Raw genomic sequence first — 17975 nt, forward strand, 5'->3', positions numbered from 1 at the left:
CACAGATTAACAGGATTGGGAAGGTGGACCAGGGCAGTATACCAGTCTCCTTGGGGTGTGATTTTTTTTTTTTTTAATATCAGAAGATAGAATGGGATAATGGTTAAAAACACTTCAAATTCCAGCAAAGATTAGCCATGTCTGAAAAGAAAACATTTAGCTTCCTCTAGAACAGGGGTCCCCAACCTTCAGGACCTCATGCCTGATGATATGAGGTGGAGCCGATATAATAATAATAATAATAGAAATAAAGTGTATAATAAATGTACTTGAATCATCCCCAACCCACCACCCACCCCCAGTCCATGAAAAAATTGTCTAAGAAACTGGTCCCTTGTACCAAAAAGGTTGAGCTGCTGCCTAGAACATCCCTCCCTCCAGTCTTAACCAAAAATACTCCAGATATTCTGAAATGTCTGCTAGTAGGTAAAATACTACCAGTTGAGAAACACTGCAGTTCAGGTAATCAAATCACTTAATACTCACTACTCCTCACTCCCACATGGCTACAAATGTGAAAACCTACATAATGAAAAGACTCTACACAATTTTAACTTGTATAACTTCTCTTATATCTTCTGGATTGGCTCAGCAATCTTTTCTTAAAGGTCATCTTTGGCCATTCATCTGGGAAAAAAGTGCATGACACTTTTATGGGCAGTGAGTGGTTTTGTAAAACTTAAGTCTTGGACTTCTCATGGGATTCAAAGGATAAAGATAGCAGGGATGAGTGGTAGGGAGGAATATTTTCATTTGAAGAACTAAACTTGATCATTTAGTGCCCAAACTGTTGCTTCTTTTCTAAAGACCTGTTCAAAGTCTCGTTGTTCCTGCCCTCAAAAGAAAAGACACATCAATCTAAGGAGGCCCCATCGGCAGGAACTGTGTGGCCGCTGCAAAGACAAGAGATTCTCCTGTGGCAGTATTTACAGCTTTAAATACATCATGTGACAGGCAGTGTGCTTTGTTCAGGAGACCTGAACTCTTCTTGTGATTTACTGTATAGTTCTTTCTTTCAACTTGACCCTGACCTGGTATTGGAAGATGGATTATGCTTTTGTACTTTTTGTAGTTTGTGTGACAGTTGTCGATGTGAATAGAATTAAATAAATGCATGTAAAATAGACTGTGAAGGGACATTAATTGGTGAAAGTCACTCAGTCATGTCTGACTCTTTGCGACCCCACGAATTATACAGTACATGGAATTCTCCAGGCCAGAATATTGGAGTGGGTAGCCTTTCCCTTCTCCAGGGGGTCTTCCCAAGCCAGGGATAGAACCCAGGTCTCCCACATTGCAGGTAGATTCTTTACCAGCTGAGCCACAAGGGAAGCCCAAGAATACTGAAGTGAGTAGCCTATCCCTTCTCCAGAGGATATTCTAACCCAGGAATCGAACTGGAGTCTGCTGCATTGCATGCAGATTCTTTACCAACTGAGCTATCAGGGAAGCCCCATTAATTGATGATCCTCGGGTAAAAACATCAATAAAGCATTGGGAAATGGTAGACTCTATCGCTAATACAAATGGAACAATGAAAGGGAATAATAGTCATTTGACAAACTTTTGTAAACTGGGTGTTCTAAGTGTCAGGAATATAGAGACAATCAAGGGGGTTCTTGCCTTCAAATATATGTAATCATTATATCAAATGCTTAAATAGCACTTAGTATATGCTAGGCATTGTTGTAACTCATCACAGCAGTTGTATTGCACTTATTTTTAATAGATGAGGAGAAGGAGCCACAGGAAGGTCATAAAGTCAGAATTTAAATCTGGGTAGACCAGTACATTCTCTACAGCTTTAGCTACTAGTGATATGTTTATATTTTCAGATTTAGATGTGTTAAGTGCAGCGAAGGAAATGGAACTGTAGTAGTGACTCCTTTAGAAAGGGTGGTTGAAAAGAAGTGACATGAGAACTGAGATCTGTAGGATGAGGGAGAGCTGGGAGAAAAGATGATTTGGGTTCCACAAAAGCAAGAAGAGCAAAAGCCCTGGGGGTGGAGCATGTACTTGGCTTGTCTCAGGAACGAGAGTCCCTGAGGCTAATATCAGACAAATGCTGGAGAAGGCAGGCTCAGGTCAAGCATATGGCAGCCCATAAAAGTATTTAAAGAAGGCACTAACATCAGATTCTTACTGTAAAAATTGTACTGCTATGAGAGAAGATCAGGTAGAGTGGAAGGAGGAAGACCAGTTAGGAGGTTAACAAACATACAAGCAAAATGATGGCTTGGAAAAGAGTGGGTGACCATGGAGATGGAAAGAAATACATCAATTATAGATAATGTTTGAAAGTGGAATGTACAGGATTAGAAGTGGGAGATGGTGAAATGATGACTTTATATTTGAGTTTTTGGTTGAATGGAACTGAGAGGTATGACAGGAACATATTCTGGAGTCAAATTACCTAGCTTCAAATCACTGGTGATACTTAGGAGATGTATAGTTGTGGGTAAGTTACTTTCTCTCTCTTAATTACTCTGTAAAATGGGCACAATAATAGTAACTATCTCTTGTGGATGGTGATGGGAGGATTAAAGCAGCTGATACGTGTTAAGCACTTAGGTTATTACGTGTAACAGGTACACAGTAAACTTAGCAGTCCTTTTTTGGTGGGACTGTGTAGTGAAAAGGGAAAAGGCTTTTGTTTTAATAGTAACTTTGAAATATTTGAGACTCCTTCCAAATGGAGTTGTCATGTAGGCTATTGCTTATATGAATCTGGAATTTAGGAGAGGAGGTTGGAGCCAGAGAGAGATTTGGAGATTAAAAAATATATAGTTCTTAAAGCTGTAGCCCTAGATGGAGAGTACACACAGACGCCTGGGGCACACCAATACTTGGAACAATAATTCTAAAACTTTAACGTACCACGAGTTACCTGGTGATCTTGTTTTTTTTGTTTTGTTTAATAAAATCAATTAATTTGACTTCAACCATTATTAAAAATTCTTTATGCTGTGATCCCTATCGTACGTTGACTTGTTTTTAGCTTAACTTATCTTTTCCCTCCTCTGTGTTAGATTTTTAAAAATCATTATATTTATTGGCTATGCTAGGTCTTCATTGCTATGAGGGCTTTTCTCTATTGTGGTGAGTGGGGGCTACTCTCTAGTGGTGGTACATGAACTTCTTATTGCGGTGGCTTCTCTTGTTGCGGAGCACAGGCTCTAGGGTGCACGGGCCTTCAGTGGTTGCTGCACTTGGGCTCAGTAGTTGTGGCTCCCAGGCCCTAGAGCACAGCCTCAATAGTTGTGGCACACAGGTTTAGTTGCTTACTCCGAGGCCTGTGGGATCTTCCTGGATCAGGGATCGAACCATGTCTCCTTCATTGGTAGGTGGATTCTTTCCCACCAAGCCACTAGGGAAGCCCTACTATATATTCAAGATTTTAATTTAGAACTTTTATGGTCATTATTATGGCTCTGCCAGGACCACTGACCTATGATGGGTTTTTCCCAAAGACACTGATTTTCAGCTTGGATCCACATTGCCTTGTTTTTTAATTTATTTTTATTGTTTATTTTTTGTGATTTCATTTTGTATTGGAATATAGTCGATTTACAGTATTGTATTCATTTCAGAGATACAGCACAGTAATTCAGTTATACTTGTACATGTTTCTATTCTGTTTTAGATTCTTTTCCCTTTTAGGATCTTATGGAATATTGAGTAGAGTTCCCTGTGCTATACAGTAGATTCTTGTTGATTATCTATTTTATGTATAGTAGTGTATATATGTGGAGAAGGCAATGGCACCCCACTCCAATACTCTTGCCTGGAAAATCCCATGGATGGAGGAGCCTGGTAGGCTGCAGTCCATGGGGTTGCTAGGAGTTGGACACGACTGAGCGACTTCACTTTCACTTTTCACTTTCATGCGTTGGAGAAGGAAATGGCAACCTACTCCAGTGTTCTTGCCTGGAGAATCCCAGGGATGGGGGAGCCTGGTGGGCTACCGTCTGTGGGGTCGCACAGAGTCGGACACGACTGAAGCGACTTAGCAGCAGCAGCAGCAGTGTGTATATGTTGATCCTATCAGTCCTACTTTAGTCGTTCAGTCATGTCTGACTCTTTGCAACCCCCATGGACTGCAGCATGCTAGGCTTCCCTGTCCATCAGCAAACTGCCTTAGGTTGCTCAAATTCATGTCCATTGAGTTGGTGATGCCATCCAACCATCTCGTCCTCTCTTGTCCCCTTCTCCTCCTGCCTTCAGTCTTTCCCAGCATCAGGGTCTTTTCCAGTGAGTCAGTTTTTCTCATCAGGTGGCCAAAGCATTAGCGCTTCAGCTTCAGCATCAGTCCTTCCAATGAATATTCAGGACTGATTTCCTTTAGGATGGACTGGTTGGATCTCCTTGCAGTCTAGCGGACTTTCAGGAGTCTTCTCCAACACCACAGTTCAAAAGCATCAATTCTTTAGTGCTCAGCTTTCTTTATAGACCAACTTTCACATCCATACGTGACTACTGGAAAAATCATAGCTTTGACTGTACAGATCTTTGTCGGCAAAGTGATGTCTCTGCTTTTTAATATGCTGTCTAGTTTGTCATAGCTTTTATTCCAGGAGCAAGCATCTTTTAATTTCATGGCCGCAGTCACTATCTGCAGTGATTATGGCTGCTGCTAAGTTGCTTCAGTCCTGTCCAATTCTGTGTGACCCTGTCCCTGGGATTCTTCAGGCAAGAACACTGGACTGGGTTGCCATTTCCTTCTCCAATGCATGAAAGTGAAAAGTGAAAGTGAAGTCACTCAGTCGTGTCCGACTCTTAGCTACCTCATGGACTGCAGCCTACCAGGCTCCTCCATCCATAGGATTTTCCAGGCAAGAGTACTGGAGTGGGGTGCCATTGCTTTCTCTGCAGTGATTATGGAGCCCAAGAAAATAAAGTCTGTCACTGTTTCCATTGTTTCCCCATCTATCTGCCATGAAGTGATTGTTAAGTTAAATTGTCAAGCTCTCTTTGCTGTATTCCCCAGTTGGCACTCTGCTCATGCTCAGTTTTCCAGATCTCTGCTCATGCTCAGTTTTCCAGATTGAGCATTAGCTAGCTCTGCTTTTAATTGGTTGATAGCACTTTTGGTTTCCTTTCTTCACCAAGTCAGTCTCCTGTAATCTTTTCTTTAGAATACTTTGGTTATAACTGTATGTATGGATGTGTGTGTATATGTCCCATTATTTCTGTAATTACCTCCTTCATCTGCTTGATCTCCTCCCACTAGAACACAGGCAAAAGTCACCTCTAACAAGAAATCAGCACAAACCACTCAATCAATCTTTCCCTCCAAGGACAAAAACCAAATGGAAGAAAGAAACAACCCTAAAGTGTGGGAAAAGACCTCAAGTGGAGCATGTTAGAAAAAAATGATGAAAAGACAGAGAAATACAGCACAAATGAAAGAATAAGGTAGAAACACACAAGACCAAATAAACGAAGATGAAATAAGCAATCTACTTGAAAGAGAATTCAGAATAATGATAGTAAAGATGCTTCAAAGACTTGAAAATACAATAGAGAAAATGCAAGAAACATTTAACACAGTTAATAGAATCACCAAGGACATACAAGAAATAAAGAATAAGCAAACACAGATGAATAGCACAATTACTGAAATTAAGAAATACTCTAGAAGGAATCAATAGCAGAATAACTGAGGCAGAGGAATGGATAAGTGAGCTAGAGGATGGAATGGTGCAAATAACTGCTGAAGAGCAGAACAAAGGAAAAAGAATGAAAAGAATTGAGGATAGCCTCAGAGACCTTTAGAACAATATTAAATGCATCAACATTCAAGTTATAGGGATCCCAGAGGAAGGAAAAACAAAGTCACTGAGAAAATTTTTGAAGAAAATAAGTTGAAAACTTCCCCTACATGGGAAAAGAAACAGTTAATCAAGTCCAAGAAATACAGAGTCCCTTACAGGATAAACACAAGGAGAAATACATCAAGACACATATTCATCAAGCTAACAGAGATTAAGCACAAAAAAAGAATATTAAAAGAAGCAAGGGAAAAGCAACAGGAAACATACAAGGGAAAGCCCATACAGTTAACAGTGAATCTTTCAGCAAAAACTTTACAGGCCAGAAGGGAATGGCAGGATATATTTAAAATACTGAAAGAGAAAACTCTACAACCAAGATTACCATACCTGGCAAAGATCTCAATCAGAATTGATAGAGAAGTCAAAGTTTTACAGACAAGCAGAAGTTAAGAGAATTTAGCACCACCAAACCAGCCTTGCAACAAATACTAAAGGGACTTATATAGCCAGTAAACACAAGAGAAAGGAAAGACCTACAAATATAAACCCAAAACAATCAAGAAAAGACCAATAGAAACGTGTGTCAATAATTACCTTAAATGTAAACAAATTAAATGCACCAACCAAAAGATAAAGGATGACTGAACGAATTCAAAAGCAAGACCCATATATATGCTGCCTACAAGAGACCCACTTCAGACCTAGAGACACATACAGACTAGAAGGAAAAGGATGGAAAAAGATATTCCTTGCAAATGGAAACTAAAAGAAAGCCAGAGTGGCAATCCTTATTTCAGACAAAATAGAGTTTAAAGAATATTATAAGAGACCAGGAGGGACACTACATAATGATCAAAGGGTCAATCCAAGAAAAAGACGTAACAGTTGTAAATATTTATGCACCCAACGTTGGAGCACCTCAATACATAAGGCAAACACTGACAGGCATAAGAGGGGAAATTGACAGAAACACAATAATAGTAAGGGTCTTTAACACCCCATTTATACCAGTGACAGATCATCAAAACAGAGAATCAATAAGGAAACACAAACCTAAAATGAAACATTAGATCAAATGGATCTAATTGATATCTTCAGGACTTTCCATCCAAATGCAGAAAATACATTTTTTTCTAAAGTGCACATGAAACACTTTTCAGGATAGACCACATCTTGGGCCACAAACCAAGCCTCAGTAAATTTAAGAAAACTGAAATCATATCAAGTATCTTCTCTGACCACAACACTATGAGACTAGATACCAACTACAGGAAAAAAACTGCAAAAAAAAAAAACAACACGCAAACTCATGGAGATTAAATAGTACGTTACTAAATAACAAAGAAGTTGTTAAAGAATAAGAAAGGAAATCAAAAGATTCCTAGAAACAAATTAAAATGAAAACACAGCAACCCAAAACCTATGGGATTCAGCAAAAGCGGTTCTAAGAGGGAAGTTTATAGCAATACAATCATACCTCAAGAAGCAAGAAAAGCACTGAACAGACAACCTAACTCTATATCTAAAGCAGCTGGAAAAAGAAGAACAAAAAAACCCCCAAAGTCAGCAGAAGGAAAGAAATCATAAAGATCAGAGCAGAAATAATGAAAAGGAAATGAAAGAAACAATAGCAAAGATTAATAAAACTAAAACTTTGTTTTTTGAGAAGAAGATAAACAAAATTGACAAACCACTAGCCAGACTCATCAAGAAAAGGAGAAAGAACAAATCAACAAAATTAGAAATGAAAAATAAATTGCAACAGACAACACAGAAATACAAAGGATCGTAAGAGAATATTATGAGCAACTATATGCTAATAAAATGGACAACCTAGAGGAAACGGACAGATTCTTAGAAAAGTTCAACCTCCCAAGACTGAACCAGTAAGAAATAGAAATTATGAACAACTCAATTACAAACACTAAAATTGAAACTGTGATCAAAAATCTCCCCAAAAACAAAAGCCCAGGGTCAGATGGCTTCACAGGAATTATATCAAAGATTTAGAGAGGAGCTAATGCCTATTTTTCTGAAACTATTCCATAAAGTTGCAGAGAAAGGAACACTTCCAAACTCATTCTATGAGGCCACAATCACCCTGATACCAAAATCTGGCAAAGACAACACATAAAAAGAAAATTATATACCAATATCACTGATGAACATAGATGAAAAAATCCTCAACAAAATTCTAGCAAACAGAATTCAACACGTTAAAAAGCTCATACACAATGATCAAGTTGGGTTTATTCCAGGGATGCAAGGATTCTTTAATATATGCAAATCAATCAATGTGATACACCATATCAACAAATTGAAACATAAAAGCCATATGATCATCTCAGTAGATGCAGAAAAAGCCTTTTGACAAATTCAGCACACATTTATGATGAAAATGCTTCAAAAAATGGGCATAGAAGGAACCTACTTCAACATAGTAAAGGCCATATATGATAAGCCCTTGGCAAACATTATTCACAATGGTGAAAAACTAAAAACATTCCCTCTAAAATCAGGAAAAGACAAGGGTGTCCACTCTCACCACTATTATTCAACATATTTCTGGAAGTCCTAGCTACAGCAATTAGAGAAGAAAAAGAAATAAAAGGAATCCAGATCGGAAAAGAAGTTAAACTCACTGTTTGCAGATGACATGATACTATACCTAGAAAACCTTTCAAAAGAAGCTATCAGAAAATTACTAGAGCTAGTCAGTGAATTCAGCAAAGTCATGGGATACAAAGTCAATACACAGAAATCACTTGCATTTCCTATAGTCAGATCAGTTGCTGAGTTGTGTCTGACTCTTTGCATCCCCACAGACTGCAGCATGCCAGACTTCCTTGTCCATCACCAGCACTTGGAGCTTGCTCAAACTCAAGTCGGTGATGCCATACAACCATCTCATCCTCTGTCATTCCTATATACTAACAATGAAAAATCAGAGAAATTAAGGAATCAGTCCCAGTCACCACTGCATCAAAAAAGAATAAAATATCTAGGAATAAACCTACCTAATGAGACAAAATACTGTATATGGAAAATTATAAGACACTGATGAAAGAAATCAAAGACAGTGTAAACAGGTGGAGAGCTATTTCATGTTCCTGTGTAGAAAGAATCAATATTGGGAAAATGACTATTCTACCAAAGGCAATCTACAGATTCATGCAATGCCTATCAAACTACCAATCTTTTGCAGAACTAGAACAAAAAATTTCACAATTCATATGGAAACACAAAAGACTCCAAATAGTCAAAGCAGTCTTGAGAAAGAAGAATGGAGCTGGAGGAATCAACCTTCCTGATTTCAGATTATACTACAAAGCTACAGTCATCAAGACAGTATGCTACTAGCACAGAAACAGAATAAAGACCAGTGGAACAAAATAGAAAACCAAGAGAGAAAACCACACACTTATGGGTACTGTTTTTGACAAAGGAGGCAAGAATATACAATGGGGCAAAGATAGACTCTTCGATAAGAGGTGTTGGGAAAACTGGACAGCTACATGGAAAAGAATGGAATTACAACACTTTCTAACACCGGACACAGACATAAACTCAAAATGGATTAAAGACCTAAATGTAAGACCAGAAACTATAAAACTCTTAGAGGAAAGCATAGGCAGAACACTTGAACTTAAAAGCTTTTGCACAGCAAAGGAAACTACAAACAAGGTGAAAAGACAGCCCTTAGAATGGGAGAAAATAATAGCAAATGAAACTGACACTTTCCAAAATATACAAGCAGCTCATACAACTCAATACCAGAAAAAAGCCCAATCAAAAAATGGGGAAGTGACCTAAAAAGGCATTTCTCCAGACATACAGATGGCTAACGAGCACATGAAGAGATGCTCAACATCACTCATTATTAGAGAAATGCAAATCAAATCTATAATGAGATACCATCTCACACCAGTGAGAATGGCCATTATTAAAAAGTACAAACAATAAATGCTGGAGAGGGTGTGGAGAAAACAGAACCCTCTTGCATTGCTGGTAGGAATGTAAACTTATACAGCCACTATGGAAGATGGTATGGAGGTTCCTTAAAAAGTTAGGAATAAAACCACCATATGACCCAGCAATCCCACTCCTAGGCATATACCCTGAGAAAATAAAAATTGAAACAGACACATGTACCCCAATTTCGACTACAGCACTATTTACAATAGTTAGAACATGGAAGCAACCTAGATGTCCATTGACAAATGAATGGATAAAGAAGCTGTGGTATGTATATACAATGGAATACTACTTAGCAGTCAAAGGGAATGCATTTGAGTCAGTTTTAATGAGGTGGAGAACCTAGAGCCTATTATACAGAGTGAAGTAAGTCAGAAAGAGAGAAGTATAAATATCACATGCTAATGTACGCATATGGAATCTAAAAAGATGGTAATGATGAATTTATTTTCAGGGCAGCAATGGAGAAACAGACATAGAGAACAGACCTATGAACACGGGGATGGGAGAAGGGAGAGGGTGAGATGTATGGAGAGAGTAACATGGAAATGTACAACACCATATGTAAAATAGATAGCCAATAGGGATTTGCTGAATGACTCAGGAAACTCAAACAGGGGCTCTGTGACAATCCAGAAGGGTAGAATGTGGAGGGAGTTATGAGGGACGTTCGGGACAGAGGGGACATGGGTGTACCTATGGCTGATTCTTGTTAATGTATGACAGAAAACCCCAAAATGCTGGAAGCGGTCCCAAGATGGCAGAGGAATAGCACTTACTGACATAAATCACAGCAAGATCCTCTATGACCCACCTCCCAGAATAATGGAAATAAAAGCAAAAATAAACAAATGGGACCTAATTAAACTTAAAAGCTTTTGCACAACAAAGGAAACTATACTCAAGGTGAAAAGACAGCCTTCAGAATGGGAGAAAATAATAGCAAATGAAATAACTGACAATTTCCAAAATATACAAGCAGCTCAATACCAGAAAAATAAACGACCCAATCAAAAAATGGGCCAAAGACCTAAATAGACAGTTCTCCAAAGAAGTCATATAGATGGCTAGCAAACACATGAAAAGATGCTCAGCATCACTCATTATCAGAGAAATGCAAATCAAAACCACAACGAGGTACCATCTCACACAGGTCAGAATCGCTATCAAAAAGTTTACAAATAATAAATGCTGGAGAGGGTGTGGAGAAAGGAAACCCTCTTACACCATTGGTGGAAAAGCAAACTAGTGCAGCCACTATGGAGAACAGTGTGGAGATTCCTTAAAAAACTGGAAATAGAACTGCCATACAACCCAGCAGTCCCACTTCTGGGCATACGCACCGAGGAAACCAGAATTGAGAGAGACACGTGTACCCCAATGTTCATTGCAGCACTGTTTACAATAGCTAGGACATGGAAGCAACCTAGATGTCCATCAGCAGATGAATGGATAAGAATGCTGTGGTACATACAATGGAATATTACTCAACTATTAAAAAGAGCACATTTGAATCAGTTCTAATGAGGTGGTTGAAACTGGAGCCTATTATACATAGTGAAGTAAGTCAGAAAGAAAAACAGCAATACAGTATATTAACGCACATATATATGGAATTTAGAAAGATGGTAATGATGAACCTATGTGCAAGACAGCAAAAGAGACACAGATGTAAAGAACAGACTTTTGGGCTCTGAGAGAAGCCGAGGGTGGGATGATTTGAGAGAATAGCATTGAAACATGTATATTACCATATGTGAAATAGATGACCAGTCAAAGTTCGATGCATGAAACAGGACACTCAAAGCCAGTGCACTGGGATGACCCAGAGGGATGGGATGAGGAGGGAGGTGGGAGAGGGGGTTTGGGATGGGGAGGTACACATGTACATCCATGGCTGATTCATGTCAATGTATGGCAAAAACCACCACAATAATATAAAGTAATTAGCCTCCAATTAAATTAATAAAAGAATTGATAAGCTGGACTTCATTAAAATTAAAAACTTCTGTGACAATATCAAGAGAATGGGAAGGCAAGCCACAGACTGGGAAAAATATTTCAAAAGATGATAACATCTGATAACTGTTATCCAAAATATACAAAGTGAAAGTGAAGTCGCTCAGTCGTGTCCAACCCTCAGTGACCCCACGGACTGCAACCTTCCAGGCTCCTCCGGTTCATGGGATTTTCCGGGCGAGAGTACTGGAGTGGGGTGCCATTGCCTTCTCCAAAGAACTCTTAAAACTCAGCAACATGAAAACAATCTGATTAAAAAATAGGCAAAGACCTGAGCATAGACCTCACCAAATAAGATATATGGATGGCAAGTAAGCTATGAAAGGATGTTGAACATCACACATCATTAGAAAACTGTAAATTAAAAAGATTCCACTATACATCTATGAGAGGCTTCCCTGGTGGCTCAGTGGTAAAGAATGTTCCTGCCAATGCAGGAGACATGGGTTTGATCTCTGGATTGGGAAGATCCCTTGGAGAAGGAAATGGCAACCCATGCCAGTATTCTTGCCTAGGAAATCCCATGGACAGAGGATCCTGGCAGGTTATAGTCCATGGGGTCACAAACAAGTCAGACATGACTTGGTAACTAAACAACACACCCTTATGAGAATGGCCAAGATCCAGAACACTGACAACACCAAATACCCTAAGGATGTGGAGCAAAAGGATTTTCATTCACTGCTCTTAGAAATTGCAAAATTGTGCAGCCACATTGGAAGACAGTTTGACAGCTTCTTACAGAACTAAACATACTCTTACCATATGATACAGCAGTTGCACTCCTTGATATTTACCCAAATAAACTGAAAGCTTGCGTTCACATGAAAACCTATACACGTATATTTATAGTGACTTTACTCATAATTAACAAAATTTGGAAGGCACCAAATTATCTTTTGGTACATGAATAGATAAATGAACTATGATACTTGAGACAATAAAATACTATTCAGAACTAAAAAGATTTGAGCTATTAAACCATGAGAAGACATGAAGGAAAGTTTACATACCTTATGATTCCAAGTATATGATGTTCTGTAAAGGCAAAACTATGGAGATAGTAAAAAAGAAAAATCAGTGGTGTCCAGGGGCTTAAGAGAGAGGGAAGGATGAATCAGCAGAGCGCAGAGGATATTTAGGGCAGTAAAATTATTCTGTACATCACTGTGATGGCAAATGCATGTTAAAATACATTTGTCAAAACCCATAAAACACCAGGAGTGAACCTCAGCATAAATGATGGACTTTGGGTGCTAAAATATGTCATCATAAGTTTACTGATGGTAACAAATGCACTCTGATGGGGGATGTCAGTATTGGGCAGATTGTAAGGTGTTGGGGGAAGGGGCTATATGGGAATTCTCTGTACTTCTGGCTCATTTTTACTGTAAACATAAAACTATTCTAAGAAATAAATTTTATTAACAAAAATTCAAATAAAAACACAAAATTCTGTAAAGCAATTATCCTTAAAAAAAAAAAAAAAGACTGCATAGCAACTATGATAAAAAGTAAAAAAAAAAAAAATTAAAGGGGGGGAAAAAAACAACTTATGGTTACCAAAGGGGAAAGGTTGGGGGAGGGGAGGGATAAATTAAGAGTTTAGGATTAACACTGATTCATTATATTCTTTGCAGCCAAAGATGGAGAAGCTCTATACAGTCAGTAAAAACAAGACTGGGAGCTGGCTGTGGCTCATATCATGAACTCCTTATTTTGAAATTCAGACTTAAATTGAAGAAAGTAGGGAAAACCACTAGACCATTCAGGTATGACTTAAATCAAATCCCTTATGATTATATAGTTGAAGTGACAAATAGATTCAAGGGATTAGATCTGATAGATGCCTGAAGAACTATGGATGGAGGTTTGTGACATTGCACAGGAGCCAGCGATCCAGACCAGCCCCAAGAAAAAGAAATGCAAAAAGGCAAAATGGTTGTCTGAGGAGGCCTGACAAAAAGCTGAGAATAGAGAAAAAGGAGAAAAGGAAACATACACCCATCTGAATGCAGAGTTCCAAAGAATAGCCAGGAGAGATAAGAAAGCCTTCCTCAGTGATCAGTGCAAAGAAATAGAGGAAAACAAGAGAATGGGAAAGATTAGAGATCTCTTCAAGAAAATTAGAGATACCAAGGGAACGTTTTATGCAAAGACTGATACAATAAAGGACAGAAATGGTATGGACCGAACAGAAGCAGAAGATATGAAAAAGATGTGTTGAGAACACACAAAAGAACTATACAAAAAAGATCTTCATGACCAAGATAACCATAATGATGTGATCACTCACCTAGAGCCAGACATCCTGGAATGCAAAGTCAAATAGGCCTTAGGATCCATCGCTACCGACAAAGCTAGTGGAGGTGATGGAATTCCAGTTGAGCTATTTCAAATCCTAAAAGATGATGCTGTGAAAGTGCTGCACTCAGTATGCCAGCAAATTTGGAAAACTCAGCAGTGACCACAGGACTGGAAAAGGTCAGTTTTCATTCCAATCCCAAAGAAAGGCAATGCATAAGAATGTTCCAACTGTCACACAGTTGCACTCTTCTAACACGCTAGCAAAGTAATGCTCAAAATTCTCCAAGCAAGGCTTCAACAGTATGTGAACCGAGAGCTTCCAGATGTTCAAGCTGAATTTAGAAAAGGCAGAAGAACCAGAGATCAAATTGCCAACATCCATTGGATCATCGAAAAAGCAAGAGAGTTCAAGAAAAACATCTGCTTTATTGACTACTCCAAAGCCTTTGATTGTGTGGATCACAACAAACTATGGAAAATTCTGAGAGAGATGGCAATACCAGACCACCTGACCTGCCTCCTCAGAAATCTGTATGCAGGTTTCAAGAAGCAGCAGTTAGAACCAGACATGGAACAACAGAATGGTTCCAGATTGGTAAAGGATTATGTCAAGGCTGTATATTGTCACCCTGCTTATTTAACTTCTATGCAGTGTACATCAAGTGAGATGCCAGGCTGGATGAAACACAAGCTGGAATCAAGATTGCCGAGAGAAGTACCAATAACTTCAGATATGCAGATGACACCACCTTATGGCAGAATGAGAAGAACTAAAGAGCCTCTTGAAAGAGGAGTGTGAAAAAGTTGGCTTAAAACTCAAAATTCAGAAAACTAAGATCATGGCATCCAGTCCCATCACTTCATGGCAAATAGATGGGGAAACAGTGAGAGACTTTATTTTCTTGGGCTCCAAAATCACTGCAGATGTTGACTACAGCCATGAAATTAAAAGATGCTCCTTGGAAGAGAAGCTGTGACCAACCTAGACAGCATATTAAAAAGCATGCACATTGTTTTGTCCACAAAAGTCCATCTAGTCAAACCTATAATTTTTCCGGTAGTCATGTTTGGATGTGAAAGTTGGACTATAAAGAAAGCTGAGCACTGAAGAATTGATGTTTTTGAATTGTTAGAGAAGACTCTCGAGAGTCCCTTGGACTGCAAGGAGATCCAACCAGTCCATCCTAAAGGCAATCAGTCCTGAATATTCATTGGAAGGACTGCTGCTGAAACTGAAACTCCAATACTTCGGCCACCTGATGCGAAGAGCTGACTCAATTGGAAAGACTTTGATGCTGGGAAAGATTGAAGGTGGGAGGAGAAGGGGATGACAGAGGATGAGATGGTTGGATGGCATCACCGACTCAATGGACATGAGTTTGGGTAAACTCCTGGAGTTGATGATGGACAGGGTGACCTGGCATGCTGTAGTCCATGGGGTTGCAAAGAATTGGACACGACTGAGCAACTGAACTGAACAGTTGATTAACAATGTTGTATTACTTTCAGGTGTCTAGCAAAGTGATTCAGTTATACATGGATCTGTAGCTATTTTTTTTTTTCAGAATCTTTTCCCTTATACATTTTTAGAGAATATGGAGCAGAGTTTTCTGTGCTATATAGTAGATCTTTTTTGGTTATCTATTTTAAACATCTTAGTGTATATATGTCAATCCCAAACTCTCAATTTGTCTCTTCTCTCCACTTTTCCCCTTTGGTAATCATCAGTTCATTTTCTGAGTTGTTTCTGTTTTGTAGTAAGCTTATTTGTATCTTTTTCTTTTAGATTCCTCTTACAAGTGAAATTGTATTTCACTTATGGTATTTGTCTTTCTCTGTCTGACTGACGTAATACTATAATCTCCAGGTCCATCCCTGTTGCGCTAATGGTATTTCATTCTTTTTAATTGCTGAGTAGTATTCCATTGCATATATATCCCATCTTCTTTATCCATTCTTCTGTCCATGGGTGATTAGGTTGCTTCTGTCTCCTGGCTGTTGTTAACAATGTGGCAGAACAATAGGATGCATGTATTTTTTGAAACCATGGATTCCTCCAGATACATGCCCAGGAGTGTGATTGCTGAAGCATATGGTAGCTCTGTTTTTAGTTTTTGAAGGAGCCTCCATACTGTTCTCCATAGTAGCTGCACCAATTTACATTCCCACCAACAGTGTAGGAGGGTTCCCTTTCTCCACACCCTCTCCTGCACTTATTTGTAGACTTTTAAAAACATTTATATTTATTTAACTTTTGGCTGTACTGGGTCTTCATTGCTGAGTGCAAGCTTTCTCTAGTTTCAGTGAGCAGAGGCTACTCTTGTTGCAGTCCTTGGGCTTCTTATTGTGGGGGCCTCTCGTGGAGCACGGGCTTGAGGTTCATGAGCTCTAGAGCACTGGCTCAGTTAGCTATGGTCCATGGGCTCAGCTGCCCCAGGGCATGTGGAATCTTCCTGGACCAGGGATCAAACCCATTTTTGCTGCACTGACAGGTGGATTCTTTTTTTTGGCTCTGCTGGGTTTTTGTTGTGGGTTCTCTCTAGTTGTGGTTGGTGAGCAGGGGCTACTCCCCATTTCGGTGTGCAGGCATTGAGGTGGCTTCTCGTTGGTGGAGCATGAGCTCTAGGTGTGAGGGCTTCAGTAGTTGCAGCGTGAGAGCTCAGTAATTGTGGCACATGGGCTTAGTTGATCCGAGGCATTCCCAGACCAGGGATCAAATTTGTGTCCATGGCAGGTGGACTGTTATCCGCTGGACCACCAGAGAAGTCTGGCAGGTGGATTCCTAAGTGCTGGACTACCGGAGAAGTCCTGTTTGTAGACTTTTTGATGATGGTCATTCTGACCAGGGTGAGGTGATATTTCATAGTTTTTAAAAAATATTTTAATTTTATTGAAGTATAGTTGATTTACAATGTTGTGATAGCCTGAAGTGTACAGCACAGTGACCCAGTTACACATACACATATGTTCATTTCCTCACAGACTCCCATTCAAATAAGCCACCTAGAGTACTGATTAGAGCTCCCCATGCTGTACGTAAGGTCCCTGCTGGCCATCCGTCCCATAAGTAGTAGACCATGTGTGTCCCTCCCAAATTCCTGATCCATCCCTCCCCATCCCTATATTTGTTTCCCTCATCATCTTGGCAGTCACAAATCTGTTCTTGATATCTGTAAGTCATTTTCTGTTTTATAAATACATTCATTTGCATCATTTTAAAAAAAGTTAGATTCCACATATAAGTGATATCGTATAATTTTCTTTTTCTGTCTGACAATATGGTCATTTGGTAATGTCTAAGTCCATCCATGATTTTGCAAATGGCATTTTTTTTAATGGCTGAATAATATTCCATTGTATATATGTACCGCATCTTTGTTCATTCCTCTGTCAGTGGGCATTAAGTTTGCTTCTGTATCTTGTCTATAGTAAATAGTGTAGCAGTGAAGTCTGGGCTGCATATATATTTGGGAATTATGGTTTTCTCTGAGTATATATCTAGAGTAGGATTGCTGGGTCATGTGATAGTTCTATTTTTAGTTTTTGAAGGAATCTTCATATTGTTCCCCATAGTGGCTGTATCAATTTACATTCCCACCAACACTGTAAGAGGATTCTCTTTTCTTCATATCTTCTCCAGCATTTATTATTTTAAGACATATTGATGATGGCATTTCTGACTGGTGTGTAGTGATACCTCATTATAATTTTGATTTGCATTTCTCTAAAAAAGAGCTTCACGACCCAGATAATCATGATGGTTTGATCACTCACCTCAAGCCAGATATCCTGGAATGTGAAGTCAAGTGGGCCTTAGGAAGCATCACTATGAACAAAGCTAGTGGAGGTGATGGAATTCCAGTTGAGCTATTTCAAATTCTGAAAGATGATGCTGTGAAA

At 39.0% G+C, this 17975-nt stretch overlaps 1 protein-coding gene across 34 annotated transcripts in view; it reads left to right on the plus strand.

The window, feature by feature from the left end:
• The window catches only part of ZAR1L (zygote arrest 1 like), a 110116-nt gene that overhangs the window by 10121 nt on the left and 82020 nt on the right, over positions 1-17975 (plus strand). Inside the window, exon 4 of one of the 34 annotated variants that reach the window (XR_011569882.1) lies at positions 13409-13540. The exons of 31 other annotated variants lie outside the window; for them this stretch is intronic. Coding sequence is in view for 2 of the 3 variants with exons in the window: in XM_019971438.2 (XP_019826997.2) it covers positions 808-951 (144 nt within the window). In the remaining variant the exon portion in view is untranslated. Of the gene's footprint in view, positions 1-807; positions 7167-13408; positions 13541-17975 lie in introns of those variants that run through there. 2 more of the 34 variants (XM_019971438.2, XM_070800591.1) reach the window with 2 other exon arrangements.

This window comes from Bos indicus, chromosome 12, assembly GCF_029378745.1.
Source record: "Bos indicus isolate NIAB-ARS_2022 breed Sahiwal x Tharparkar chromosome 12, NIAB-ARS_B.indTharparkar_mat_pri_1.0, whole genome shotgun sequence".
NCBI classification, from domain to species: domain Eukaryota; kingdom Metazoa; phylum Chordata; class Mammalia; order Artiodactyla; family Bovidae; genus Bos; species Bos indicus.